Source organism: Euwallacea similis, chromosome 5 (assembly GCF_039881205.1).
Source record: "Euwallacea similis isolate ESF13 chromosome 5, ESF131.1, whole genome shotgun sequence".
In the NCBI taxonomy this organism is placed as follows: Eukaryota; Metazoa; Arthropoda; class Insecta; order Coleoptera; family Curculionidae; genus Euwallacea; species Euwallacea similis.
In genome coordinates, this window is record NC_089613.1 from 6,426,749 (window position 1) to 6,453,941 (window position 27,193).

A 27,193-nucleotide genomic window follows, 5' to 3' on the forward strand; every position below is an offset into this window, starting at 1 on the left:
TCTCACTTGGTTTTGAAGAAAAGCCTGCTAAAATACTGAAATTCTTTAGTTTTTATAGCATAATGTATTTTCATTACATTACTTTATACCTTTTGTTGATTAGTAAGGAGATTTTAACCACATTTTTTTCTTACAACCATGTAGAGACGTCACTCTGAGTATACCAAAGTAAACAATTTAGATAATGTAATCTAATTTTTGTTGTATATTTTATACATAATATTTTTTGAGTTTTTAAGGTGCTCAAATCTTAACTTAATTCATCATATCTGTACTAATTCCTGTGCCAAAACCTTAAATTTAGGCCTAAAATTTAGTTCTTTAAGTATTAGATAAATACCAAGTGTTACTTGCGATATTTTTCTGAAAAAACCTCAAATTAAATTTACCCCACAAGTTTCCTTAGTTATTTTTTGCAAAAATGAAAGAAGTACTTCTATTGGTAATAATAGGACTGGCTAGCACTTGTTTGGTGCATTCAAAGAAGACCACAGAAAAGCCAGAGTGGGCTAAAAAGGACATACGAGACTACACAGATGCTGATATGGAAAGGTTACTTGATCAATGGGAGGTAAATACATAACTACTACAGCTTAAAGACGATAATGAATGACACATTTTTCAAGGAAGATGAGGAGCCCCTGGAGCCAGACGAGCTTCCTGAGCACCTCAAACCCATGCCAAGCATTGATTTAACCAAAGTGAAACAGGATGATCCCGAATCCCTCTTGCAAGTGACGAAAAAGGGGCGCACTTTAATGACTTTTGTGCAAGTGGCTGGCAATCCTGGCAGAGAGATTACAGAAACAGTAACTAAGCTATGGCAAAGCAGTTTGTGGAACAATCACATACAAGCAGAAAGGTACCTAAAACTTGAAAATGTTTGTACAGTTTTTCTATGGTTATAGTTAATATTTCAGGTATTTAGTAGATGATAACAGGGCGATATTTCTGTACAAAGACGGCTCTCAAGCGTGGATTGCCAAAGATTTCCTGGTGGAGCAACCAGAATGTGAAAGTGTGACTATAGAGTCTAAAGTGTATCAGGGCAAAAATCACCCTAAGAGTGGAACTGTGGAGAAAGTAGAGTTGTAATTTCATTTATTTGATGTGATTCCTCATTTTTTATATTTATTTTTCTTTAATAAAGTAAAGTGTAAAGTTTCTTGTATTAAAGTGTAAATTATGTACTTAGTACAAAATCCACATACAGTTTGAATATACATAATCATTCAAACTTGATCTCCTACTTAATTTATGTGAAAATAGTTCAGCATAGCAATAGGAAGTATTTTTTAATGCATTAGAGCATTAACACTCTGATTAGAACTTTAATGCGGGAGTTTCTTGTTTTGAGGGTGCAAAAATTGTTCATTTAAGCCTGACGGCGTTAGTTTAGACAGAGTCTGATCTAGAGTCTATAGAGGGAGGATTAATTTTTCTTGACACAGTGGTGAAAGGAAATGTGTGTGAAGAATCCTGGTTTAATTTCAAAATTACCGTTGAGTACTCGGACGACAAGGTTGAAAAATTCGAATTTACTCTTTATTAACCTGAATCAATAAGAAGGGTAAATAATCATATTTATTTAAATAATAAATATAATTTTTTTAAATAATAAAGTTAAATATTGAAGTTCTTAAGTACATCATTAAGTATCAGGATCATTAGATACATGTATTATTTAAAATTTACATATTTTTTATATAAAGCGTTATAAAAACGTATGACGTAACCTGTCCGATTTACGAATTTAGAATGCCTCCCTATTCTATGATAGTGCTTTTGGCGAAGAAGCCTGAAGGTGATAGCGATTACGTTCATTGCAAATATTCAAAATGTTTATTGATAATTGCTCATGGCTTAATTATTGCGTTATCTCTGACTAACCACGCAGTTACATGATACGTAGCTTAGTAGTATCTATAAAGCACTTGAACTAAAATCAACTTGTGATTCACAATTTCATATCTAATCTCTCACTCATCTTCAAGCATAAATAATTCCAAACCAAAAACCTGTGTACCTGTATCCAATCCTGACGAGAAAAAGTAAAAGTAATGGCAAGTACCAAAACCTATTTAGGTAGGTTAACAGAACCTTCTTAATAGCTCCACCAAGTTACACCACCTGTTTCAGATAAACCGAGCCTTTGCGTGGTAATAACAACGTTCAGTCTGATCCTGATAATAGTAACAGCAGGAGTATGTGCCCGACTATTTTTAAGCGAGCTCAAGGCCAGGATAGTGCTGATCAGTTTCATATTGCTAGTGTGTATTATCGGCATAAGTGCGTTGACTTATCTTGAGGTGCGGAAACGAAAGGTGCAAAAATACAACGAAACACTGGTTCAGAAGAACAGCGGGTATTTTTATCAAAATATAAGCCAGGGCAATGGCTTGGAACCTAGCGCTCCTAAAGATGCTAGTAGCATGGACTATACTAACAGGGAAACGATGCGCATATCTTGAATAAACTTGTGGATTGTGAAATACTTGCAGGGTGATTCATAATTCTTGTGAAAAAATATAAAATGAGCCTCAGTAGTGTTGGAAAATTAGTGCATGTCCTGAAATGCCTTAATTTTCGAGTTACGCAGAATATTAAAGTTTTACATATTTTAAAGAAATTTTTCCCCGTGGTTCCTCCTTTAAAGTTTGCTTAAGATTATCCCTTTATGTTGGACAATTTCTTAACGCGTAAAAACGTCCTCAAAAACGATATCAACAAACCCTCGATTTCCATATGCTTTAATTTCCCACAGTTTGCGCAAAATTATCGTTCTCGTAACTCGAAAACAATATTTTTGGACCCCTATTTTTATTATTTTTCCTCACATTAGTGAAGCGACAATCTGTATATCCTTTTGTCATCTGAATCTTGAATCACCCTGTATAAAAGACTTCTCTCTGTGCACATGTGAAAACTTCGCCGAATTATTAAGAAAATCCCACTAAGGACTTTTTTATCACATTTCATGTTGTATATAGATATGGAAATTAATTCAAATTTACACCTGTAGTCTTAATTTGTTTGAATTTAGTCTCTAATGGAGAATATACTTATTCTGAGATACGGGGTCGCAGTAATACTCATTCTAAGACGCTGGAAAATAGTTTTCCAAGACCCCAGAATATCGATTTAATTTTCCAGAATCAATACAGGATCCATATTACTCCATTAAACTAAAAATCAGAACATCGAAAATTCTAAATTATTCCCAAAAATTTTCAAGAGGGGAGCGGTACTCATTTTTTGTCCCTTTTCAAATTTCGAATGTCGATATCTCGGGGACACGTGGAACAATTGTCTTAAAAAAATATATCTCAAATTCATGGTCTCGATGCACTCTATTACCCAATGCAAACAGCTGTGCAAAATCTGTTTTGGTTTCTGAGATACCGCGTCACAAGTACATCGTATGTGTCTTTAAATTGACCTTTATTGATGAGTTTATTGGATTTTTCTAAAACGAAACTAAAAATATTATATCAATTTTCGAGGCGCACAAGGTGGCATCGTTATATTTTCGTGGCTTTTTATGTTGATGCAGTCGCGGAATATTCCTGTGCCCCTAAAAAAACACTCAAAACAAATAATTTAAGCCAGAATGCCTTTGTTGATACCTGCAAAATGTCTCCGTGAGGTTCGTTACTGAGTCCAGGACACTCAAAACTATGGTCTCAAGGTCCGTTCTTGAAGCATACAAAGAGCAAATTTGCCTTAATCTACGCAGGCAAAAAAAAGTCCTTAAATTAAAACACAAGCACTATTAGAAAACCTTTTTGTCCAGTTCTCCTGAGCTGCAGTGACGATATGTGACGTGCATATGAAGTTATTGGTGAATACTCCGTGGTTTCCATACAATCTCAAGTCAAAGCTGCAAAATTCCCATAAAAAACTACCCTGGCAAGCTTTCCTGATGATTACTTTTTAAACCCATTTCTGCACAATGCCATAATGCCCCCTTTTACATCATGAAAGAGCCGCGTTTTCACTGTCAAGTCAGTTTCGTATTCCTCATTTTCTTCTTCAATTACATTTTGAATCTGGAATTTCTCTTTTTCGCTCTAATTTTGAAGTTTATTGCATTTACCTCTGAGGCAACAGCGAGACATGCGGCGCATTTAACGCAAAAATTCCCAAAAGGTCTTGGAGGTACTTTGCTAGTGAACAACTCTCTATAGGGATTGATTATCCTTTTGGGATTAGAGAGGGTGCGGTTGCAGTCTGAGCAACAGCAGTGAGGGGATGAGCAGCCTTTGGCGCAGTCTCGCGAAGTCTTCCGTATGAAATTGCCTTAATACATTTTTAAGTGATTATTTAACAGGAGTAGTGTAAAAAATAGTTTTGCATACTTTTGGATTGGAGGTCCTCGTTGAGTTCTCTGAAGGGTGAAAGTGAGGGTTTGCAGCTGAGCAAAAATTGTGTAAATGCTAGTAAAATTAGTAAATATGACATAATAAAAAAACTGAGGATTTTGTTATAATTGTGTCAATATCTGTTAGGTGCAATTATTATTTAATTACATTGTTAGACTTCGTGACATGATGAGGGCCTGCCGGGAGACCCCGCGCTTTGAGGCCCGGCCGGGATATCCCCGCTGCGCATGTCTCGCTCGGCATAATCACGCCGCCTGGGTCTAAATAGGGGACTTAATCTCCCAGGTATAAAAATAAATTAATATTCAAAATAAAGCCAAAAAATAGTTTTCATTATGTTAAACCATAGTGAAGCTAGCGCAAATGCTTAGTTGCCATATTACTTTCACGGCTTATAATTATCGTATGTGTGTGTTTCTTCAAGGATATCAAATATTTTTTTTAAGTTAACTGTCAAAGTGACAATTATATAACCTAAAAAAAATCATAACAAACAGCTGTATAAATAGGTATAAACTATTTAGGTTATATTTATATGCAAACTGCAAAGATTTCGAGATTTATATTTGCATAAAATTTAAAAGCCGGAATCTAACAGTGATAGCTAGAAATGAGAAAAAGCAAATTGATTAGTTTACTCAAGGAGAGTGTGATTTTAAAAACAGGTAATTCCAGATGAAATTTATCACTTACTTACTTAATCATCATACCCAGCTTAACATTCCTGTAATTGATGGCATATTCTCCACTAAAAAATCTACTATAAAATCTAAATAAATATCTTCCAGACCAAACTACCAATGAAGAAGCCTTCCAGGAAAAGTGGTGCAAAATTCAAAGTGTCTTTGGACCGTTTAACGCCATCAATTCCCATATGCAGAACATTACTAAGCACTACTTGTCTAACCAAGATGTTTCCGAGTGGCAGTATTTGATAGGGAATTTTTATATTGTACAGTTGATTGGACATACATTAGACAAGGCAGAAAACCCTGACTTATTGAGTGTAAAGGAAATGAAGGAAATTAAGAGCTGTTTGTCACATCTTCTTAAAGTAGGAATTAGTACAAAGTTACTTCCGAAGATTCCCTATCATGTGAATGAAATTTATATTAAGACTGATGATATGTTTTATCAGTATAATATACTTAAATGCTCAGTATTGGCTTTTGACAGCTTCTTGAAGAATAATCACTTAAGGCCCTTAATTCTGCCTGAGAGTTTGAGAATTATTTTAGCCGGTTTATACCAAATAGCTTTCTGCCCTCTTAGTAAAAATTTAATTGAGAATAACACTCTTTTGAATGATAAACAGATGGCCCTAAATTTGCTTAAAAACCTTAAGGAAACCATTCACTCTGCAATTTATATTAAAGAAACTATGATTATCTTCAGGCAAACTGCCCCTCCTTGGTTTAAAAAAAGATTATCTCAAGCCTTAACTGATATCCTAATATCTCCTAACGGAGTGCAAAATATTGCCTTAGTAATGTTTGATGATAGCACCCAAACTTGGCTTATTTTTGACACTATCTTCAAGCTAATTTCCAGCAGCCAAACAGAGATTAGAGATCATTTAAATGAACAGATTTTAGGGCTTATTTATGATAATAATGAGGATGATATACAGTTTGAAAGGCTTTTTATTGTGTGCACTAAAAGATTTTATTTAGAAGACCCAGAATTTGCTACCAAAAGATTTGTTGAGAAGCTTTTGTTGAGTCTAAAAGACATGGGATTAATTGTGAAGGGAATAAGGCTTCTGTATGCACTTTTCATTGAGGACAGGGTGGATAGTCCCTGTTTGCCCATAGAACTGTTAAAACCAGTTTTGCAAATATTGTTTATGGTTTATTCTATCACCAAACAATCCTTTAAGGTGACTCATAAAGAGGCCAAATATCTCTTGATCAAATATATTAAATTACACTCTCAAGAGGATAGAGAAATGTTTGGTGATTTTATGTTTGGTATTTCTGATGTACAAAATGAATGGTTTGGCAAAAAATTAGGAATTGAGGGCCAGGATTTTGTCTTAATTAAGAATGAGGCAACTTGTGAAAGCTTATTAGAGTTACTTGATGGTGAAATCGCCTTGCTCGGGAGATACTTCAAATACCTGCTTACAGTTCTGATTCAAGAGGAGAAATTTAAGGATCCTATGAGGAAGCTGCAAGTGTTTAATGATATAGCAATACTGGCTGAAAACAAGCAAATTCAGAAAGACCTAATAAACAGCCCAATGGAAATTATTGTGTTCATTCAATCCAGTCTAAATGAGGCTATTAAAAGCAACACTCATCGTTCAGTTAATTTTGAAAGCGATAAGTTTCAGACTCTTTTTACAATTGTGATGATTTTGAGCATGCTCACTGCTTATTGCTCTAAAAGACAGATGCGGCTGTTTAGTGTGCTGGACGAGCAGCTAAGCAAGATCAAGCTAGAAGCTAGTCACAAAGAGCTTGTAGGGTTAGCTGAGACTGTGTTAAGTAATATTTGGACTAAAGAAAAAATTCAGGATAAAGAGACTGTTAAGTCGGAATTAGATGTAGTTTTGGAGGATGTTTACGATGCTTTATTGCCAGTGCGAGGACATGGACTCATGGCCTTAAAGAAACTGGTTGAGAAGCGAGATCAATCAGTTTTGGACAAAAAACAATACATTCTGACGATATTTCAGGTGCTTAGGGATTCATTGATTTGACCGAATAAAGTCTTACTGAAATTTTTTGTAGCAAAATTTAACCAATGATGATTCCTTCATCTATTTAAATGCTATAGAGGGATTAGCGGCTATGAGCAACATATTTACAGACACAGTTATTAACGTCTTATGCGAGGAATTCTCAAGTTTCGACAAAAAATCCAACGACTCAAATAAGGTCCGGATGAAACTCGGGGAAGTTTTAGTTAAAGTTTCTAGAAATTTAGGAGAAATTGCTCCAAAATATAAAGCTCTGCTACTAAACACCATCTTCTTGGGCACTAAAGACGACGATTATCTAGTTAGAGCCTCCAGCTTGTCGAACTTAGGAGAGATTTGTCGCGTATTAGGGTATAAATTGGGCACAATGATAACAGAAGTAAGAAACGATATTTTTTTAAGTGTTTTTTATTCATTGCTTTCCAAGGTTTTGGTATGCGTCAACGCCATCATTTTAACGGACAAAGCCATAGAGAGTCGCAGAGCTGCTGTTACTGTACTGAGGCAATTGCTAGCAGGATTAGAAAAGGAAATGATTGCGTTCCTGAAAGAAGACATTCTGCCCATTTACAGGACTTTGAAGCGGATTTATAATAATGATAAGGACGATGTTATGCGGTGGGTTTTGTTCACAGTTAATATAGACTTTTGTCATTTAAGGCTTCTGCAGGTTGCAGGCACAGTTGGCTTTAGAGGAACTTAATGAGACCATGAACGAGCTCGTTTTTCCGAATCTTAATATTAACAGCAACAAGAAGATAATCATGTTAAAATAAAATGAAATAAAAAGAATCTGATTTTAATTTTTATTAAATCAAGAACATCAAGTCCACAAAACCCTTAATTTAGTGCCTATTAATATTCAACTCGTTTTTCTTAACTTTCAGTGCTCAACAATACAGGGAAACACGTTTTCTATGCTTTTTGAAAGGATTTTTAAACATTATTTTATTAAGTCCTGCGAATTATAGAGCGTTTTTTCTAAATAAAATTTTACCTTATTTGCAATAATTAAAATTCTTGCTATGTTGCTGCATCTTCGAACCGTCATGATACACCCTGTACGAAGGGCTACGAGAAACGTGTTTAAATGGAAAAATTATGAAATTCTCATCTCTCTAACGACTTTATATTAACTCTAACGGTCTTTTACACGGTTGTCCAGTAAATTATCTATGTTATTGATATCATTAATAATGAAAGGTCATTCACCATTATCATGTCATCACCACTAGGATGCAGCATACATCATTTCCAAATATCCATTGGCCCATTTAGTGGTTTAGTTTTAAGCCATTAATTCAGTATTAACTTAGGCTCTCCCATTTGAACTAAATTTTTAACTATTAAGCCCAAATTAGCACTAGTCAGTCACAGAAACATCTCAATCCTCTCAGCTATAGGCAAACATTTTCCGTTCCTCAATAAATCCTCACCCGCCATCAAAGCTTTCAGTGATTTCATTCGCTGCCTCACTAAACACAACAAACCATGAATAACAAGATTCCGCTCTTCCTCATCACAAACGGTTCGATGGTTCTCTTAGCAGCGACGTCACTTTTTTGTCGCGCTCTGTAAAATACACACCGTCGATTTTCCTGTTTACCAATTAAACTCGATTTCTGCTGCTCAAGCTGAACCTGCGGTTCGCTGGGTGTTCGGTTTAGTTAACCGAAAGTCTGCGATTGCGGTGGTACCCGCAGTTGGTACTAGGTACCCATTACCGCCTAAGGGCGCGTTTATAAGTTGATAGTCACGCGGTGTTGTAAGTGAATGTGTGTTTGTATTCGTGAGTGAAAAAGGTGTGAAAAATTCAGCAATTGATGCAAGTTTGGAAATTCACCCTGACAGTTATCAGGAGAGGTGAGCAGAATTTTATTTTAAATACGTGCGCCCCTGACCTCTTTTAGTCCATTATTGTGATATATGAGTGTGTGGTGCAATAATAGTCATTTTGCTATTGTGACATTAAGTAGGCCTTACGTCCCACTACAACATGCAGCAATGAACCAACCTATAATCTCAGCATCAGCATGACGCCTAAAACCTCATCACAGCATCTTACTCGCTTAAGTTTCTAAATGTTTTTTTTGTTTGAATACGCACGAATTGACTTTTACAATCACAACACTCAGAATTTCTTCACAGATCTAATGCGGTTTGTATGACACGCCCAAATTTGGTAAAGTTGTTACATCATCAGCAGCTTCCAAAAAGATATATTTAAGATCTTCTTATGCAACCAAAATTCGCCATAATCAATTGAAACTGTAGCAAATGAGTATGGTAATTTCCAAAAAAATACCAGAGCAGTTGATTGATAACTGAATTTTATCAGTCAAAGGACCTTTTGAACCAATAAAACGGGTGAATTTCTGGACGACCACTAGTAAATTTGTACAGTTTCCGAAATATGATAATATTTCAGATGCTGAATGTTTGAGATGGTGTTCTGTGTTACCTAACAGGTGTCATAGTTTTTCACACCTGCAGTGAAAATTAGACATTTTCCGCAACTAGTGCAACAATGACGACGAAACTTCTATAAATATTAGGGAAATAGTTATATTTGTATTTAGTACGCGATATTGAAGACTAACAAAGAGATACAATGTGAAAACACATTGTCTCAGAAACAATGTTACAAATATAGAGATACATATAATAAAGAAATAGGTCGATTGACTAACTTGAATTAACCTGAACTTGTCTTAAACAAAAGTTACTTTTTTCACTCTCTATAGTGTCAAAGTAAGATTTTTAATTCTGTAAATTAGAAACAAGTCCCGCACATTTTGATTTACAGATTTGAAATTGCCCCTAAAGAGGCTCGTGGATCCGATCAATTCATTAAAAATATCTGTTTGAAGCTAGCTAAGAGATAACGCTACTTAGCTTTTTTATTAGCGTTGATAACTTGAACATTTTTACAAATTTTGATGCTCTCAACCATTTTACATTAAAAGGGATTCTGCAAAAAATCTCGCATCTCGAACGGTTTCCGAGATATTTTCAATTAAGCGATTCCGGGCATTTTCAATCTTTTGTTGATATTACTTTTTTATGTTCTCCGCCTGGCAGGTAAAATTAACATTATTCTCAGTTAGTTTTAACTGAGAATAGTGCCCAATTCCATCTCTGCTTGAGTGTGAAGTCTTGCTCTCAAATAGAATAAAAAAACATACATTTAATTTACAACGTCGTCACAATATTTAATTTGCGACCTACGCTACTGACTTGAACTCGAGCCACTGTATTTTTCACGTCCAATTCGGAGATTGCAATCAATCATCATTTTTCACCTGGTTCGGAGATATTTGCTACGATTCACAATTGTTTCAAGATATCATCATGGTTCCACAGCCACCTTTAGCAAAAATGCCAAAACCCAACAAAAAGGGATAGGTTGGTATTTTTGTGGAGAGCCAGGATTAAATTGTCTCAATCGCTTGTTCTGGTAGTGTCGTGGTATGCACGAACTTCGTCAATGAAAAGCAACAGGACAACTAAAGGTACCATGGTGGTAGTCGCGCCTCAACCCATTGCGGGGTGTGAGATGGTGTGGTAATTGCGGTGAAAAGGTATTTCAAGGTTTCACTGCGCATTTTTGGTGCGTATAATTTTTATAACTAAAGACCCTTATGAGGTTTAAGAATTAGGGGACAGTTTTCGAAGCCATTCCAGTGGGATTGTTCGGTGTGCTTGAATTGACTTAATTTGCCTATCTAGATCCCTATGCCGAGTGAATTTACCCATATCCATTTCTCTTAGCCTTATTTGAAGAATACAAGGATTAAAAGCGCAACTTTCAATGCTTTTTGACATGATTCCCGGAAATTCGAGGTTTCACCGTAGGACCCACTCCATACGATTAATTCTTTTGTTGAAAGAAAACTGTGTAAATCTCTTTTCGTTTAGTTTGAAAGCCTAAAATCGATTTTTTTCATACAGAACACCCTGTAGAATATCCGATTTTTCGTTTTTCCTACTCATTAAGGTTTTTTTTTAAAGACATTTCACTGGTATTTCTCAACATGTTTCTGTGCTTAATATGTCCACCACAAGGTCATTGCATAACCATTTCTGCCTTGGAATGTGTAAACGCACAAGACACGACCGTGGCAGGGCAGGAAGCTCAATTAAGCTAATAGCACTGAATGGTTCTCAGCCATATAAACACTCGTATATTGTTATCAGACCTTTCCACTCTACTAGGAGTAAACAATTAAGAAAAAAAAATAGAAATTATTACACCTTTTATCTCGGTCCTGTTCGATTACAGCTGATAAGCAAATGTGACGTGAACAAGTTGCAACACTTGTTAGTGGTATTCCGTTGGTGCGTAGGTGTGCTAAAACTTCACTCACGGGTGATGATCAGAGTGTGAGGATTAAATCAGGGTCCAAGGGGTCGTTTGTGAGGGTTTCAGTCTCTTCTCAGTCTGCGCAGGTGAGTGTCAAAGGAAAATCGTAATGACGTGCCTACGATATGCTCAGATTTTCATGATGCACCTGTATAGTATTTCAAAGCTACGAGCGATTTATTATGCGACATTGATTCATGCTTAAGGAATTTGAAGCCTCTCTTGTAATTCATACGATGTTGACACTCTTCAAAGGGTTAGTTCAGACTAGTGCGGGTTAATTCAGGTTAGTTCGGATTAGTTCATGTTAATACCGCAGAGTTAGCCACTTACACTTCCATAATTCCAACTTACACTCGAATATATACAAACCTAAAGATTAAACTTGTCTCATTCTATATATATTGCTCGTCAAAAGCTCCGAATATTTTCCATGGATTAGATAAGCTTTAAACACGATGATATAGCTTAATTCAGAATTTTGATTTCAATCATTACAGTTATTTTCTTTGAAGTGTGACACTAATATCAATGAAATCAAACACCATTTTGTTACCGATATAATTTATCCCATAACGTAGAATCGACCTTTCTTGGAAAGATCTTGAGATATTGATAGTAAAATAGTGGACCAGAAGCTTTATCGAGTTTGTATCCAGGAACTGCCGCAGTATCTCGGAAACAAAAGGAGGTATTGCAGAGTAAGACATGACGCATATTTCACTTAAAAGTTCCCGGGATGTCGATGATCAAAAATGGTTTCCACTCACAAAAGGTCCTCAAAATAGTGTTGTTTTTCGTAGTAATCGACTGATATGTAGCTTAATTCTTCCTGAAAAATAACATTTCAGGGTGACTGATCAGGTGACACGTGCAATTTACAACAGACCCTTTCAAAGTCGTTTTTGTAAGAGATACATTTGAGTTCATTATGACTCTGTGAGCCTTACAGGCGAACTTTCGAACCTAAAAATAATCCATCTTCAGAAGTTGTTCCTAAAGTAATTTTTCACTACAAAGACGCATTTCGACCCTTTAATGACAATGCCCCTGTAAGCCTTACAGGCGAGCTTTCAGACCTGGACGCAATGCAACTTACATCAGCTATTTTTTATTTGTAAGACACAATGCACTTAACAATAACCACAGCAGTTTTCATTGTTTGGACTTATTACTCACTATGAAAAGTAGCTTTCATGGTCAAACATGGGACTAGCGCGGCTTACAGCATTATTCATCACCACTGTTTTTTTTCGATTTTTTGGACCGGAATTCATTCTACATTCCACACCACACTTGTTAAAACGTCTTTTTCCATTATTTCTATGGCGAATAATAAAGCCACCAGCAAATTTGCCCATTGTTTAACCATGGCCAAACCCGCATAAAACCTTAACGGCTGTTTTAATGTGGGTCCTTTCACTCGGTTTCCTATAAAGGAACTCTCCGTTTCAATGTCTAAATTCTATACCCAAATAGGTGTTTTATCAAAGGTAAAACAAGAGTCATCACTGTTAACCGCAGTCACGAAGAAATCCTTCATTTTAATTAAAAAAAAGTGTATAATTAATTTTGAATTTTCTAGGGTTTTTAGCTGCTGAAAAACTCTTTTGCGACCCAATTTAATACATCGAAGTGCATATTTTTATGGGTTCAAATCCCGGGAGCAATAACACGAAACAGTGTCATGTCACCAGTGTTACGTAAATTGTTGCTAATTAGTAATAATCGTTTCTATTATAGGAATCATTTGTCATCGGTCCACGGTTTGTTTGTTAGGGCTCATAACAGCATTAAAGACTGTTTAGAAGTAACGAAAACAGACCGCAAGTGTTAGTTTTTGCTTTCAGAATCGCGCACTAATTCTTCAGGAGTGTCCGAAATGAAACTACCAAATTCTCTATATTTATCAACTTTCTACATCCCTTACATTACTTTAACATTCCTGCATGTACAGGGTAGTCCAAATTCGAGGTGTAGCACTGGGATGTCGAAAGCTATAAGAGATACGAGTTTGCTTAAATTCGGACAAAGTTACACAATTTAATGCCCAAGAAAATAGTACTTCGAACTCGGAAAAATTCAAAATACTTCCGGAGATATCCAGAAAAAAACGAATTTTTGATATATCATTTATAGTTTGTCTTGACTTTTTTTGAAGAGATACTTTGAAACAAATGTCCCTTCATTGTTACCACTTTCTCGTTTCTACAAGATGGTGTTGTGAAATTTGAAATCCGACGTTTCATCTTTAAGCCATCATCATCAAGTTAATTTTTTTAGATTCGGACCTGGATTTTTATCTTGTCTTTTGTTATCTTTTGCCCCTCTAAGAACAATGACATATAATAACCATGAAAAAGTAGTAATTATGATAAAAATTTGTTTGTTTTACCATAGGCTTGTCTTCATTGCAGTGTCTTCTGCTCACATAATAGATATTTTCAATCAATTTTAATATATGAAATAAATAACAAAAATAAGATTTTGTAAAGTATAGCGAATAGAGAGGACTTATAAGCATTAAGCAAAAACATTTTTGGATAAGCAGATAGCTATGGATCGAGTTCTTTCGACCCTTTTTCAAATAAGTAAACGATCATGAAATTGTCGTTCTAACAGATCTATCCAGTAAATTATAAAGTGGATATTAATTATTATTAATGCAGAATAAAATGTTTTCATTCAAAATGATTTCATTGAAAAGTATGATATGATAAAAATCTATAAAGCTTGTAATAGAAATGCTCAGTTATCTTCATAGTGCCATTTTGCGAGGATAAAAAAATGTTTTAAATGATACTGAGAATGATTTAACTTCCAAATCTAATTAAATTATTTAAAATGGGATGATAATAATTAAAAACTATCCATTTTTAGTAAATAAATGCAAACTAATAGGCTAAGGGGTCTCAAAAAAAGTGAAAATAATGAAGTGACATTTGTTTTGAAACACCTCTTCAAATAAAGTCAGGAAAAACTAAAATGATATAATAGAATTTCGTTTCTTTCTGAATATATTCGGAATTTTCCTCGGTTCGAAGTGGCGTTCTCTTGGACAGTAAATTGTCCAACTTTGCCTCAATTTAAGCTATCCTGTATCTTTTATAGTTTCCGTAATTCCAGTGATACACCTCGAATTTGGGCCACTCTGTACGTACCCTTGAAACATCAATTTTTCATCGTTGAGTTGCAATATCGTTGGTTTCACATAAAAACAAGAATTTTGAGCTTGAGTAAATGCTTTTTCAAGTTTGCGCCCCAATAACTCTCTTCATCGAAACTTTTACTATATAAATCTCACAAGGAAAATTAATTGAATAGAAAATTCATTTTCTACAAGAAAAAGTTTTAGTTTTGAATTTTTTGCGTTTACGCAGGAGTAGGTCCGATTAATATGAAATGAGTAATAAAATTACAAATTGGACATTTGCAAGCAAATCAGTTTTGCGGCCATTCCACTGGTTGCAGCTGACTATTACAATCAAACCAGAGTATACCGAAATTCAATATAAATAACTACGAAATAAAACAGACAATTAAAAGAAGTAAGTAAAAAATTAGAATTTAAGCTTGGAAGGTGCGTGAAAGCAACAACAGGGAAATTAAGAAACCTAAGAACTGAAATAATTTTATTTTTGGAATAAAATTTAGCCAGAAGTCGATCGTTGTAGAATTGTTCTCAGAAGGGCTAGTTCTTGAGATATCATAATGGAGTTGTGGAAAAATGCACAAGCGTGCCCTCTAGGCGTGCAAAAAAAAACAAAGACATATTTCTTCTTCGGTTTTCCTTCACAGTCGCCGTTTTCCACGTTTTTCCCTCGCTGCTCTTCAAATGGACTTTTATTCCTCGAAAACGGTTTCAAAAATGCATTAAAAAATTCACAAATAATAATTTTCTCCTATTTTCCGATTCAAATAGTTTGAGGTTTGATCTAAGCATTATTTTGACGCATTTTTCTCTAATTTCAGATTAGCAAATTAACAAAATGTTCCGAAAACATCGGAACAAAGCAATCCCCCCTCCCAACGTTCAAAATGGCCACGAGCCCGACAATAACAACGTGGTATCCAATAACAAAAATGCTTCAGCCCCTCCAGTCACCAATTCCCTCCAGTTTTACTGCCAACTTGCCCATGGAAGCCCTACAGCGTTCGTTTCTGGATTCTCCAATGTCAAGGAATTGTACGAGAAAATTGGAGAAGCTTTCGATATGCCAGCATCAGAAGTAAGTATCTCACTAGTTGCACATATAAATTTGCAAGTTTATTTAATAAAAATAAGGAAAAAAATCAATGTGTTAGTTATTGGTTTCGTATAGAAATTTTTCATTAAGTAAATGAATAATTTTACCTCTTTTAGACATATTATTTCTCTCTGAACAACATTAATAACGTCGTCTGGTTTGAAGTGACCTGAAACCTGTAAAGTATCCTAAAAGTATTAGTTTTCACTGATCAGGCTCATGTTGCTCACAAAGGGGACACAATCTAGGGAATATATAAAGATTTTTCAAACAAGCTAAAGAAATTATTAAGGTACGAAAATAAACAGTTTGTATTGGCCTACACGCTCTCCAGACTTAACCCCTTACGAGTTTTTTTTATATAGTATTATCTTTTTAATAACAGCCTGTATACATATTGATAGGCCTTTTGCTGGTCATCCTCGCGAGCAAAAACTAATTACACTAAACGTACAGTATGGCATTGATAAAAAGGAAGTATGGTTGACCGACAATGTAATACGATATGCATCTGGGTTCCGTTTGTTCGTTAACCTGGGGGTTAAATTTAACTACTAGATATTAACTTTTAAACAATACAATTCCAATGCATTTTATAAATAATTCTAGGCTTAGCCAACCATTGTTGAAGAACAGTGAAATCTCAGCCGAGCTTACGAAACTGATACCTTTTACCTAATATGCAATGCTAAATAGAACTCTTACACGGTGGTTCTAGAATAAATGGTACTTATCTTAAAAAGTGAAACACGTTAGTTAATATGAATATGCGGTAAAAACGAGAGTGGGTAATTGGGATTCCTAAACTGTGTGCATACGGTTATATGTGAATGGTTATACGGAATTCTCTTATGGCGAGAATTTTGTTCAAAACTATGATATGAAGTTAAAGTTTTAGCAAATGTTATTGAATCACTCACATGGCCTATTTTTTGTAAATTCTCTATGTATTGGAGACTTTGTAAGTCACCAGACATATGTACAGGGTCATTGTTTATATTTTCACCACCCACCTAGAGGTTTTTCTTTTAGTCTGAGAAGAAAAAGTTAAATACAAAAATTGTAGATAATGATATGTAGTTTATTTCTATATATATATATATACATTATACAGGATGTTCGAGAAATGTGTGGCATGCCAAACTTATATTTTTTTAATGGAACACCCTGTATATTATTGCATTTTTGGATTGTATGCCAAATTCAATGACTTTTCCATATAGTATATCCTATGTCGAAAATTTACCATTTTTCTATTAACTTTTTTTTCTTAGATTAAAAGGAAAACCTCTAGGTGGGTGGTGAAAATATAACCAATGACCCTGTACATATGTTGGCCGGCACATCTTTCCCCATTTCATTAATATTTTTAGGGAACTTTGAAAGGCCTCATTGACTTTAACCGTGCTGATCTTAACATGTAATATATCATCGTAATCAGAAAAAAAGCTGTATTCAAAACTCTGATAATCTAAGATGGCATCTATAAAAAAAATGCAATGTTAATGATTGTCGAGAATCTAAAATCAAATATGATATCATTTCAAATACAAACCTCTCAATATTTGAGCATTAATTTGGAATTAATATTAACAGTCAGAGATGTCTCAAAAATGTATTAATGATATGAAAATTTCGACCAATGCTTGAAAATGTTCTAAACATTCCTGATTTTTTTGGGACGCCTGTAAAGACCAAAGTCCAATCGGGGTGTTTTCTTCTTCGAAAACTCACCCAACGTTACAATATTTTCCTTGTTTTCTCGATGTTCTTGACTTGAATCAGAATATCTCGGAAACGGTGACAGTTCACCATTTTTTATTTTAATTTAAAATTTTATTAGTCCGCTATTCACCAGTAGTTGGGAATCTCTCAATTAGGTCTCTGGAATCACTACCTAATACTGTAGCTTGTAGCACGTGATCACCGTTGTCGCCCAGATCAACCTCAGGCTCTTCACCACTTTTCTTGAACTGTGCCCAAACTGTCCCTGATCTTACAAAGGGCAAAATCGTGACCGTCTCTGAAACAAGTTTTAAAGGAATTCTCTCAGAGCGTGGCTTGAAAATTATTCCTGCAATTTCGAGAATTGTAAGGTCAAGAATAGAACAATACTGCTGCTATTTTCCTTCTTATGTAACATTGCAATGAAGAGGCGCAAGAGATCTTTTTTCGCATATCAAATGCGGCAATATTCAGAAATAAATGACTATTGTCGTCTTAATCGATTGGATAAAAGGAATTCTTACATAAAACATGAACAAAGGCCCATTATCATAATATATTGATGATGTCATGTTGATTTTAGATAATATTCTGCACCCTGAACACGTTCAAGCCGGACATGAAAAAGCTCCTAGGAGGTCAGATTGGTTTAGAAGACTTTATATTTGCACACAGGAAAGGTAAGATACTGAAGAATTTCCTTGTTTTTGTGTAGTTTAGCTCTTCTGGAGCTGAGTAACCGTTTTTGCTGCCAGAAAAACGCGCACCAGTGCGGGAAATATAACGTATCTATGGCGCGTAAATTGCATTCCGAAGAGTTTCTTCTTTGGAACAGTAAAAGCTGCATTGGAAGAAAATAAATTAAAGCCATTGACTCTTGTGAGGTCGAAACGTGCTGTAACGGGATTGTAGTTATTAAAGCACCGGGCGGTCTTTAGATCGGTCAAAGAAGCATTCTAATTAACGCATTTTAAGATTTTGTATCAGGTCGATGGGACAAGGACAAGAGTTTAATTTAACGGGGGATTTACTTTCTGTGGCAAATAATTTAAGTTTTGCATTTTTGTGCAGAAGAAGGTAATAAAAGTACAAAATTTGCAGGCAAATCTACTTTGCGGTCATTCCACCGGTTGCTAAATTCATTACTGCTGACACATAGAGAATGAAATTGGGCATAAAAAGCCACAAAATAAAGGAGAAATTAAGCAAAATACTACATTTGGTTCGGGAATGTGAAGTCAATGAAGTCAGTGAGTAAAAAGAAATTTGGACGATTTTACATTCATTTTTACTTTTGATTAAGTGCTAAATAGCAGAATCTAAAGGACAAGAACCTGGAAAATCGACGCCTCTTTTCGTTTAATAACGTTTCAGTACCTCTGAATTCCATACCAAAAATTAATATTAAAGGGTGGGTTCCCACGAGCTGCGTCACCGTGAGAAACAGATGGACCTGGACTATTTCCGACACAGGGCAATTTATCACCATTAAAAAACGAGCAGAGTGAGATAGACTGAGGAAAACGACTTAGTTTACCCCGAGGCGACTTGTTTACATTGTATAATGCCGTTCAGGGTTAGATAATAAAGAAAAGTTACAAGAAATGGAAAAGAAAATGGAAAATACGTAGTGATTAAAATTTAATATTTTCCGGAACAATCATAAAAATTAGTCGCTTTTTGGACATTTTCATGAATTCAAAAACTCAGCTGAATAGAGAACCTGAACTAATTAGATTTATAGAAGAAACTGAAGTCTTCAAAAGTAAAAAAAGTCAGAAAATTAAGTTGAGACAAGGCCAAGGACCTTCAAACACTGCTCAAATGAGAATATCTCTAAAACAGCAAAAATGCATAATTTCAAAATTTTATAAAACTATTTTCGCTGTATTTGGGTCGCGGTATCTCCATTTTTTTCATATAGAACACTGTATATTTTGCAATTTTTGAATTGACACCGTCGTCTGTATTTTAGCTCCAAGGACTTACCTCATACTATACACCTTATTGATATTTCAGGAAGGCCTAAAGAAGTCGAACTAGAAAAAAGTGAAGAATCTTTAGGACTCACCATAACGGACAATGGGGCGGGTTATTCATTTATCAAAAGAATCAAGGAGGGTTCCGTAATTTCAAATATTCCACATATAAAAGTGAGTTATAATTTTCCTAAAAATATTTAATACTAGAACGGATTTATTAGGAAAAAACGAAAAAAAAAATATCGCCATGTATTATAGATAAGAAATGAAAACAGACCCATGTTCGAATAAACTTTTTTTCTTAAAATTATCCTCAGATTCACTCCCTGAATTTTGTGAAGACATCTTGAGTAGCGATATAATAAAAGTATTTAAAAAAAATGTTTTACTTTTTATGTAAATTTCATTTAAAAAATACATAAAATCTAAAAAACTTAAAAAAAATAAAATGTTGAAAAATTCGAAATTAAATGTAAAACCACAATTTTGGCAATGAAACTACTCTTAACGAGTTTCTGATAATTTTTAGGTAGGTGACCACATCGAAAAACTCAACAACCAACTCATGGTGGGAAAAAGACATTTCGAGGTGGCGGCTGCTTTGAAAAACATCTCTCTGGGTTCCACCTTCACAATCAGGCTAATCGAACCAATGACCAGCGGATTTGGACAAATTGCACCTAAAAGCAGTACAAGGGCACCCAAAAAGGCAGGATACGGCTCTGGAAAGGAGACCTTGAGGTTTAAAGCCAGTGGAAAAGCCGAAATTCACCAGCAGGTAAGCATATATCATATACATTTTTTTGTCTTACTTTCATGTAATTTTTTTGCTTTTCTTCTTAGGATGACGCGATGGATTTGGGAATAGAGAAAATTAATGGAGTATTGGAGAACTTCTTGGGTATAAATGACTCGGATTTAGCCACCCAGATATGGGAGATAAGTGAGGGAAAGCTCAATTCCATGGACTTCGCTGAAGCCATTGACGACTCAGATTTGGCTGCTTTCCAGTTCACCGACGAAATCATAATTGAATTGTGGGGATGTGTGACGGATGCCCGACAGAGCAGGATTAAGTGATGAAAGAACATTAGAATCCCATATTTCGCATACTAATTAAAATCAAAGGTTTTGAGGGCAAATCCGCTACAATGCCATAATTATCAATCACCAGGTATAATTTGCTATTATTTGCGTTATCTTGATGTTGATCAGGTGTTTTTTCGCTATGTAAATTTCATTAATCTTTGATAATTCAGCGTCAACTATCCGACCTTAGCACCGTTTTATTGTAATATAAACTACGATTAAGTTTTGATATTTAAGGATGTAATTTTTAAGGTTTAGCTTTAGGGAATAAAGAAAAGTATGTTGAAGTACCGAAAGACTTTATTTATGGAAAAATTCTCTGTTGTACAATGCCAATATCTATTTTTGATGTTTGCTTGTAACGCGTGTTACAATAAAAACCAGTAGCGTAACGCATGTCACATTAAAAGCCAGCTCCCTCGTGAGAGGGTTTTTCTCTTCGGATGGGTAGCCCTAAAGACATGATCTCAAAATCTTATATTTATCACCGGAACAGTACTAAAGGATCAAATGTTTTTTGCCGGATTTTCTGTCATATTTTTCATACTTTACAATAAAACGCATTAGCGCAGGTTTCTCTTGTCCTCAACTTACAAAAAAAAATTGATTCGCCTCAAATGAACACTTTCTGTGAAGGACACTCTATATATATATTATACCATTGAAAAATTGATCAATCTTAATAGCTGTGACATGTCAGTGATCTAATGTATACTGAGAACTGTAAAGCTGCTCTATAAGGTGATTTTTAGCTCACTGACACATTGAGGCAGATGAAAGGTGAAGTCATTTTAAGAAAAAAACTTCATATAGATATATGTCGGATTTCAATTATTTAAAGACTTAGAGGACTTCAAAGTTTTCTGCATATTACCTATTTATTACTAAAAATTATAATAATGTAATGCCGGTCCAGTTTCATGGCCATCACGATTTCCTGACTTAAATCCTTTGGATTTCTATTTATGAAGTCATATGAAACAAATTGTGTACCAAGAAATCATTAAAACAAGAAAGCAATTGTTAGATAGAATACAGATGGCTGCTGCTGATATAAGAAATCGTTCAGATATGTTGATTCAGGTGAAAAAATCACTGCTTCGTCATTGTGAAGCATGTATTCTTGCACAAGAAGGACATTTTGAGAGCAACTGCTGTGACATTTTTCTTTTCTGTTTCATTTGTTTAATTTTTAGTAATAAATAGGTAATACCCAGAACACTTTAAAGTCTTCTAAATCCTTAAATAATCGAAATCGGACATATGCCTATATGAAGTTTTTTTCTTAAAATGATCTCACCTTTCATCTGCCTCACTGTGTCGGTGAGCTGAAAAATCACCTTGTATGGCTTGAACAATTTGCATTAAACACAATAAAAGCAGTGACGTGCGGGGAGCAGTTTCAGGGTAGGGATCAGGACTAAAAGAAGAGTAAACAGGAAAATCATTTTGGGAAACTGCTGGGTCCTAACACTTTGTGACCTACTGTTGACTTACTACTGATTGAGCACTGAAACCAAAGCAGGACGCTACTGGTTACAATGAAAATCATGAATTAGCTAATTATACCCATGTTTATTTCTTTAAAAACTACTTTTGCATAAATTTGATTTATGCTGTTATAGACTAAAAACCAACATATTAAAAGACATAATATTTACATTAAATAATAAAATATTACAAATTATAATGGACGGGGAGCGATAAGGCTTGCAAGTAATATCACATAAAAATTAAGTACCTAATATTCACAAAACTAAAAATAATTACTCAGTAAGTGCGCATTAATAGTTCTATTTTTATGAAATTGAAAAAAAAATTATAAAATATTTTATAAAAACTACTTTTATTTTATAGTTTTTTAAAATTTTATTAAATTTGCTCATTCTCTAAATTTCGCTTTCACGAAGGAAGGAAGCGGTATCAAGTACAAGAACATATTGAACACAATCATTCCCAAAGTAAATGCGAACGTAATGCCAATGTTCAAGTCAGAATCAAGAATCCCATTGAAGATGTTATCCCCTGGGTCTCGGGCATACCTCTCAGAGAGAAAACTTTGCCCACTAGCGTATCTAAAGGAGGAAAACCCTCTTTGGAAATTTCCATGAAGAAAATAATACTAGCTACCTGCAATAAGGATTGGTAAACCCATTTGCTGTGGACGTTTCAATCAAATTCATGCTGGTGCAATTGTGTTTATCATCAAAAGGCAGAGGCCTACTCAAATCTCCATGGAGGAACACTTGCCTATTCAAAAAAGCAGCTGCATAGCGGGTTTGGGTTGCAAAGGTCACAGTGAACAACCACTCTTGCAGTCCCTTAATGGATCTGCTCAATAAAAGGAATTATTCTAATCGTCTACCAGAAAGAAGTTTCTACCTTAGAATCCCGCTGCTTAACGCAAGACAAATGCAGACAATGTAGATGTTGAAAATTGCAGCTAGAAGGTTGTTTTTCACTATCATGAGAGTGGCCATGGTTTGCTGCTCTGCGAACATGTAGCAGGCCCACAACACCAGGGAGAAGAACAGATATTCCAGGGGCTCGTCCATGGATCCAACTAATCTAAAAAGCTGCTAAGAAAATATTCCCTTGATTGCCCATTTTACTTACGGAAATATTATAGCTCCTGCAGCCATGCAGGAGATGAACGAGAATGGAATACTGAGAATATTGTAGGTAAGTAAAAATATGGTCCCTCCATATAAACCTTCCTGGGATTCTTGGAAGTAGCGAGTGCGGAATATTGGAACTAAGGAGGAAAATCATAATCACGGAGTATATGGTGGGCTTTCTGGCACTCACATAAAAGCACAGTATTCACTATTCCCAGGAAATAAACTCCTGCAAGACAATTTAACACCAATCCACTCCTGCTGATGAAAGTTTGCTGGAACAGGCCCATTTGGTTGTAAAACACCCATAATATGAAGAAATAGAGGGGCAACAACAGGAGCCTTAAACTCAACTGCTTAACTCCATTCTTCTTGAAGGCAAAAGTGGCTGCTACTAGTCTCCTAAATTATGAAATTTTTAATATACAGGGTGATTCCTAAGTTGATACTTTTTTTAAAACTGTGTAGAGAAGTCATTAAAACAAACAAGATTTTCAAATAATCTTTTTCAAAGAACTTAAAAATAAGAAAGTTACATCAATTTATCGCAAAATGCATTATTCAATAATTTAAAAATGACCAACGATATTGTTGAGCAAAATTTTGAAATGCTGGCTGCCGCACGAATTTCTTATCTTTTTCACCTTTTTATTTTTGTTGTATTTTGCTTGGCCACCAAGGTCACCAGACCTGATCCCTTGCGATTTCTTCTTGTAGGGTTTTATGAAAAATTTAACTTACAAGGCACCTGTAACCACACGGAAGAATTAATCGTTCGCATAGAGCAGGCTGCAGCAACAATCAGAGGAAAACCAATTTCCTTATTACGGGCCGTTAAGGAACAACGATTGCGTCGAGCGGAGCGTTGTGTTGAAGTTAATGGTAGCAACTTTGAACGCATTCTTTCAGTTAGATGGAATCATGGACTCATTTTGCGATAAATTGATGTAACTTTCTTATTTTTAAGTTTTTTGAAAAAAATTATTTGAAAATGTTTGTTTTAATGACTTCTATAAACAGTAAAAAAAAGCATCAACTTAGGAATCATCCTGTATGAGGAAAGCATCTCAACGCATGAACATGCAAAATTGCACATGAGGCGCAGGAGAGGGCAGCAATCATGGGAGTGCGTTAAGAAACTCTTTTGCGAGTGATGTATTTCAGCCCGTGTTACAACGTTTTACGCACAAATGATAATCAATAGGGAGGGGCGGTTTTGTAACTGCTGGTCAAAAGTTCATGGTTTCCGCTATGGAAAATTAAAGTCTAAACAAATATTTTACGTTCATTTGTGCGCAAAAATAAATATTTTATACTTAATATAATAAAGAAATACATGTAAATGGTCCAGGCAACGCTGCAGGAACCGATTTTTCCTAGCAAAAGGGGCACTTTGTATTCGGGAGGGTGCACTGGGCTCATAGCTCCTTTTCGATACATGTTGCCCTCTATTTTGAATTTTTCTACCAGCTCTGCTATTTGGTGATTGCTCTCTAGGAATCTCTCTCTGGATCTGCGATCCACAGTCGAAAGACACACTAGGGAAAAAATAATGCTCAACTAAGACACGCAAGGAAAAAATGACATGATCTCGTCCGTAAAAAACTCGTGCTGCAACAAGGTACTTATTGCACTTATAGCATTGTTTCAATTCATTATCTCTTTAAGACACGCCACTGATTTCTAATAATACAATTTAATTACACTTTTCTTTTCAAAGTTTAGCAAATTTCCATCTTAATATCAATAAACGGATGTAGTGTAACAGTTTCCGCCCTTTACGAAACGTCCCCGATTTTTTATTTTAAGTGTAATTTATTAAAAGTCAGTGCTTAAAATCAAAATTTTCAGTGGCGTATCAACAAGTCAAGGTAAAGAAAGCAAGAGATTTACTTACGATAATACATCAAAGGGTTCTCTAATTGAGGACAAGGGAACTCAATTGCATCGAAATATTCCAGCATTTGCCTAGTTCCTCCTGCATATACAGTGTCTCCTAAAAAATACATGATTTATGAGTGTATGAATACGATTTTGGTGTGCGAATCAAACCTAAACAAAGATACAAAACTCGGTCTAAAAAGGGGAACACATCGGATCTGGGTTTCTCCATAGTAAGAATCACTGCAGCCCCATATTTCTTGGCTGCATTGGAGAGAATGGAGACTACCAAGTAGGTGTTGAGAGGGTCCAAGTCCCATGTAGGCTCATCCAGCAAAAGTATTACTAATTATTGAAGAAAGAATATTATTCAGTTATTAAAGGAAATAATGGGGACCATACTCGGGTCCTTGATGAGCTGTATCCCAATCATTAACCTCCGATATTCGCTTTTGGTCAAATTCTCCACGCATCTGTTGGAAACTTGAGATAATGCCAAATCTGCCATTACTTGCTTCACTTTGGATTTCTTCAAGTAGCCAGTCAGCTGAAAAATTATAAGGGCTAGAAAATCACCCTGTATAGTGATGTTTTAATTGCCTACCCTTGTAGGGGTGTAATAGAGGGTCTGCTCTACTGTGAGGCCCTCAATGAGATCGCACTTGTGAGTAACATAGCCGCAACGCTGCTGGAACAAACATACACTCATTGGCTGGCCGTTGAGGAGGATCTGCCCTCTAATTGGTCCTTGGACCCTTCGCGAGATGACGTCAAGAAGGGCCTTTTTGCCGCTACCTTGACAAAAATGTAGACAAAATATTTCTAACCAAAGGAAGTACCTTTAGATCCCAGTACGGCCAATACTTCCCCAGAGTGCACAGTTAAAGATACATCCTTGAGGATTATTCCAGTTTTTATATTTCCAACCACTCGTTGAAGACATGAGCCTGGTTCCACCTTAAAATATCTTCGTTTTAGTTCACGGTACTTTATCGGTACTTCAGTTTTCCCTCACCTGCCCAGAATAAAACACCCCGGAGAGCTCCAAAGTGTAATCGGTACCTATCATTTTCTTAGCTCGACACAATGGTACTTCTTAAAATCAGGTGCTACACAGAGCATTCGACACCTGCACAACTTTTACATTTCTTCGATAAAGGAACCACACAACAGAGTCCTCTACCCGTATAATGATACCCAGCGGTAGTACTTCTAGCGGTCTTCACAGGTAACTGATCGCCAGGTAAAGTCAATTGCGAGAGGGGGAGGTGGAAAGTCATGGTAACTGGAGAAGGATGGGTTTATACCAGATGGTCTATAGGCAAGCGACGAAGCGTGGTCAAAGTGGAAGAAAGTTTAGAACAGTACCAGGAAATAATAAATTATTAAGTGGATATTTTTTAGCCCTTAGGGGGATGCCATTGTAATGAACAATTACTGTGCTTCCTTGAACATTGAAATGACTAGATTATAGTGGCAAGTACCCAAAATGCACTTTTTTGGGTACTTGCCACTATAATCTAAATATAATAAATAAATTGCTTATCCTTCATAAAAACTAAAATTTAAATACGTTCGGGATCGTAAATACCTCTTGATGATTTTTGGGGACTGAAGATAAAGGGTCAAAATTTCATAAATTTCAATGAAAGTTCCATTACTGGTTCGCCTCCTTATTCAAACCAAAAAGAGAGCTAGAAGGAAAGGGTGGGAATTATTTTATACTCTATCCGCCACTTAGGAGTATTTTAAGAGAGTATCCTTAGGCGAACTTTGAGAATCATGGCATTATATCAGTTTGAAATAAAATCTCGATTTTCTTAGTTGATTCAGTTAAATGTAAAGAATTTCTGATATTTTTGTGTACCTTAAGGATGCTCAATGGGTCTTTTGAGGATTGTAGTATCTTAAGTTTTGAATCAAAATCTCATGTCTGAGGCACATTTTTCCTTAAAAACTGAACCAAGTGCACTTTGAGAATTGAGCAGTATCTCGCAAACACTTAGAGATATTTTAGAGTTATAATGGAGACTTTTTACGCACTCCCCTTAGGGAAACTTCTTACATTGGGAAAATTTACATTTATGTTAATTTGAAGTTCAATGTCAAATTTCATGAGAATTTGAAGTCACCTTAAGAGGGGAGAAGCTTTTTCCCTTCTTAGGGAAATTTTAAGCGTGATGAGTTGGTCCTAAAATGAGA

The 27,193-nt window shown here is 35.4% G+C and overlaps 5 protein-coding genes across 6 annotated transcripts; 3 read left to right on the plus strand and 2 right to left on the minus strand.

The window, feature by feature from the left end:
- Window positions 1-306: 306 nt before the first annotated feature.
- boca (LDLR chaperone boca) lies at window positions 307-1,164 on the plus strand. The gene is made up of 3 exons (XM_066390102.1): window positions 307-571; window positions 627-862; window positions 921-1,164. Exons 1-3 carry the CDS (start codon window positions 422-424, stop codon window positions 1,093-1,095), a joined length of 561 nt encoding a protein of 186 aa, XP_066246199.1. The 5' UTR covers window positions 307-421; the 3' UTR covers window positions 1,096-1,164.
- Window positions 1,165-3,411: 2,247 nt separating this feature from the next.
- Window positions 3,412-4,520, minus strand: LOC136408938 (uncharacterized). Its single transcript, XM_066390162.1, has 6 exons — window positions 4,359-4,520; window positions 4,097-4,299; window positions 3,931-4,049; window positions 3,782-3,880; window positions 3,627-3,728; window positions 3,412-3,574 (listed from the first exon to the last, which is right to left on the minus strand). The coding sequence occupies exons 1-6, from the start codon at window positions 4,459-4,461 to the stop codon at window positions 3,487-3,489; spliced, it is 714 nt and encodes a 237-aa protein (XP_066246259.1). The 5' UTR covers window positions 4,462-4,520; the 3' UTR covers window positions 3,412-3,486.
- A 393-nt stretch (window positions 4,521-4,913) lies between these two features.
- On the plus strand, window positions 4,914-7,878 carry Tango6 (transport and golgi organization 6). The gene is made up of 5 exons (XM_066390101.1): window positions 4,914-5,047; window positions 5,171-7,062; window positions 7,118-7,465; window positions 7,514-7,704; window positions 7,757-7,878. Exons 1-5 carry the CDS (start codon window positions 4,993-4,995, stop codon window positions 7,860-7,862), a joined length of 2,592 nt encoding a protein of 863 aa, XP_066246198.1. The 5' UTR covers window positions 4,914-4,992; the 3' UTR covers window positions 7,863-7,878.
- An 829-nt stretch (window positions 7,879-8,707) lies between these two features.
- kermit (PDZ domain-containing protein GIPC-like protein kermit) lies at window positions 8,708-20,779 on the plus strand. 2 transcript variants are annotated; one of them, XM_066390182.1, is made up of 6 exons: window positions 8,708-8,949; window positions 15,422-15,678; window positions 18,005-18,101; window positions 19,441-19,574; window positions 19,933-20,181; window positions 20,247-20,779. In XM_066390182.1, exons 2-6 carry the CDS (start codon window positions 15,439-15,441, stop codon window positions 20,481-20,483), a joined length of 957 nt encoding a protein of 318 aa, XP_066246279.1. In that variant the 5' UTR covers window positions 8,708-8,949; window positions 15,422-15,438; the 3' UTR covers window positions 20,484-20,779. The 2 variants fall into 2 exon arrangements, with proteins under 2 accessions (XP_066246279.1, XP_066246280.1); XM_066390183.1 differs by lacking the exon at window positions 8,708-8,949 and adding an exon at window positions 11,304-11,535.
- Window positions 20,780-22,366: 1,587 nt separating this feature from the next.
- LOC136408825 (ATP-binding cassette sub-family G member 5) lies at window positions 22,367-26,241 on the minus strand. The gene is made up of 12 exons (XM_066390000.1): window positions 26,007-26,241; window positions 25,831-25,948; window positions 25,596-25,786; window positions 25,394-25,538; window positions 25,163-25,336; window positions 25,008-25,106; window positions 24,447-24,648; window positions 23,301-23,512; window positions 23,109-23,247; window positions 22,875-23,060; window positions 22,623-22,823; window positions 22,367-22,567 (listed from the first exon to the last, which is right to left on the minus strand). Exons 1-12 carry the CDS (start codon window positions 26,058-26,060, stop codon window positions 22,375-22,377), a joined length of 1,914 nt encoding a protein of 637 aa, XP_066246097.1. The 5' UTR covers window positions 26,061-26,241; the 3' UTR covers window positions 22,367-22,374.
- Between the last annotated feature and the right edge of the window lie 952 nt (window positions 26,242-27,193).

Bases quoted from the DNA above. Each gene is read 5' to 3' on its own strand.
- boca (XM_066390102.1), top strand. From the start codon at position 422: ATGAAAGAAGTACTTCTATTGGTAATAATAGGACTGGCTAGCACTTGT. The intron at 572-626 runs GTAAATACATAA...ACATTTTTCAAG, and splicing joins GGTTACTTGATCAATGGGAG to GAAGATGAGGAGCCCCTGGA. The intron at 863-920 runs GTACCTAAAACT...TTAATATTTCAG, and splicing joins AATCACATACAAGCAGAAAG to GTATTTAGTAGATGATAACA.
- LOC136408938 (XM_066390162.1), bottom strand. From the start codon at position 4,461: ATGTCATATTTACTAATTTTACTAGCATTTACACAATTTTTGCTCAGC. The intron at 4,050-4,096 runs GTAAATGCAATA...GAGAAATTCCAG, and splicing joins GTCTCGCTGTTGCCTCAGAG to ATTCAAAATGTAATTGAAGA. The intron at 3,729-3,781 runs GTTTTCTAATAG...TTGCCTGCGTAG, and splicing joins CAGGAGAACTGGACAAAAAG to ATTAAGGCAAATTTGCTCTT.
- Tango6 (XM_066390101.1), top strand. From the start codon at position 4,993: ATGAGAAAAAGCAAATTGATTAGTTTACTCAAGGAGAGTGTGATTTTA. The intron at 7,466-7,513 runs GTAAGAAACGAT...TTGCTTTCCAAG, and splicing joins TGGGCACAATGATAACAGAA to GTTTTGGTATGCGTCAACGC. The intron at 7,705-7,756 runs GTGGGTTTTGTT...AGGCTTCTGCAG, and splicing joins GATAAGGACGATGTTATGCG to GTTGCAGGCACAGTTGGCTT.
- kermit (XM_066390182.1), top strand. From the start codon at position 15,439: ATGTTCCGAAAACATCGGAACAAAGCAATCCCCCCTCCCAACGTTCAA. The intron at 18,102-19,440 runs GTAAGATACTGA...TTGATATTTCAG, and splicing joins TATATTTGCACACAGGAAAG to GAAGGCCTAAAGAAGTCGAA. The intron at 19,575-19,932 runs GTGAGTTATAAT...GATAATTTTTAG, and splicing joins CAAATATTCCACATATAAAA to GTAGGTGACCACATCGAAAA.
- LOC136408825 (XM_066390000.1), bottom strand. From the start codon at position 26,060: ATGATAGGTACCGATTACACTTTGGAGCTCTCCGGGGTGTTTTATTCT. The intron at 25,539-25,595 runs GTAGGCAATTAA...ATAATTTTTCAG, and splicing joins TCTATTACACCCCTACAAGG to CTGACTGGCTACTTGAAGAA. The intron at 23,513-24,446 runs GTATTTCTTTAT...TTCATAATTTAG, and splicing joins GTTGCCTGGACCATTTACAT to GAGACTAGTAGCAGCCACTT.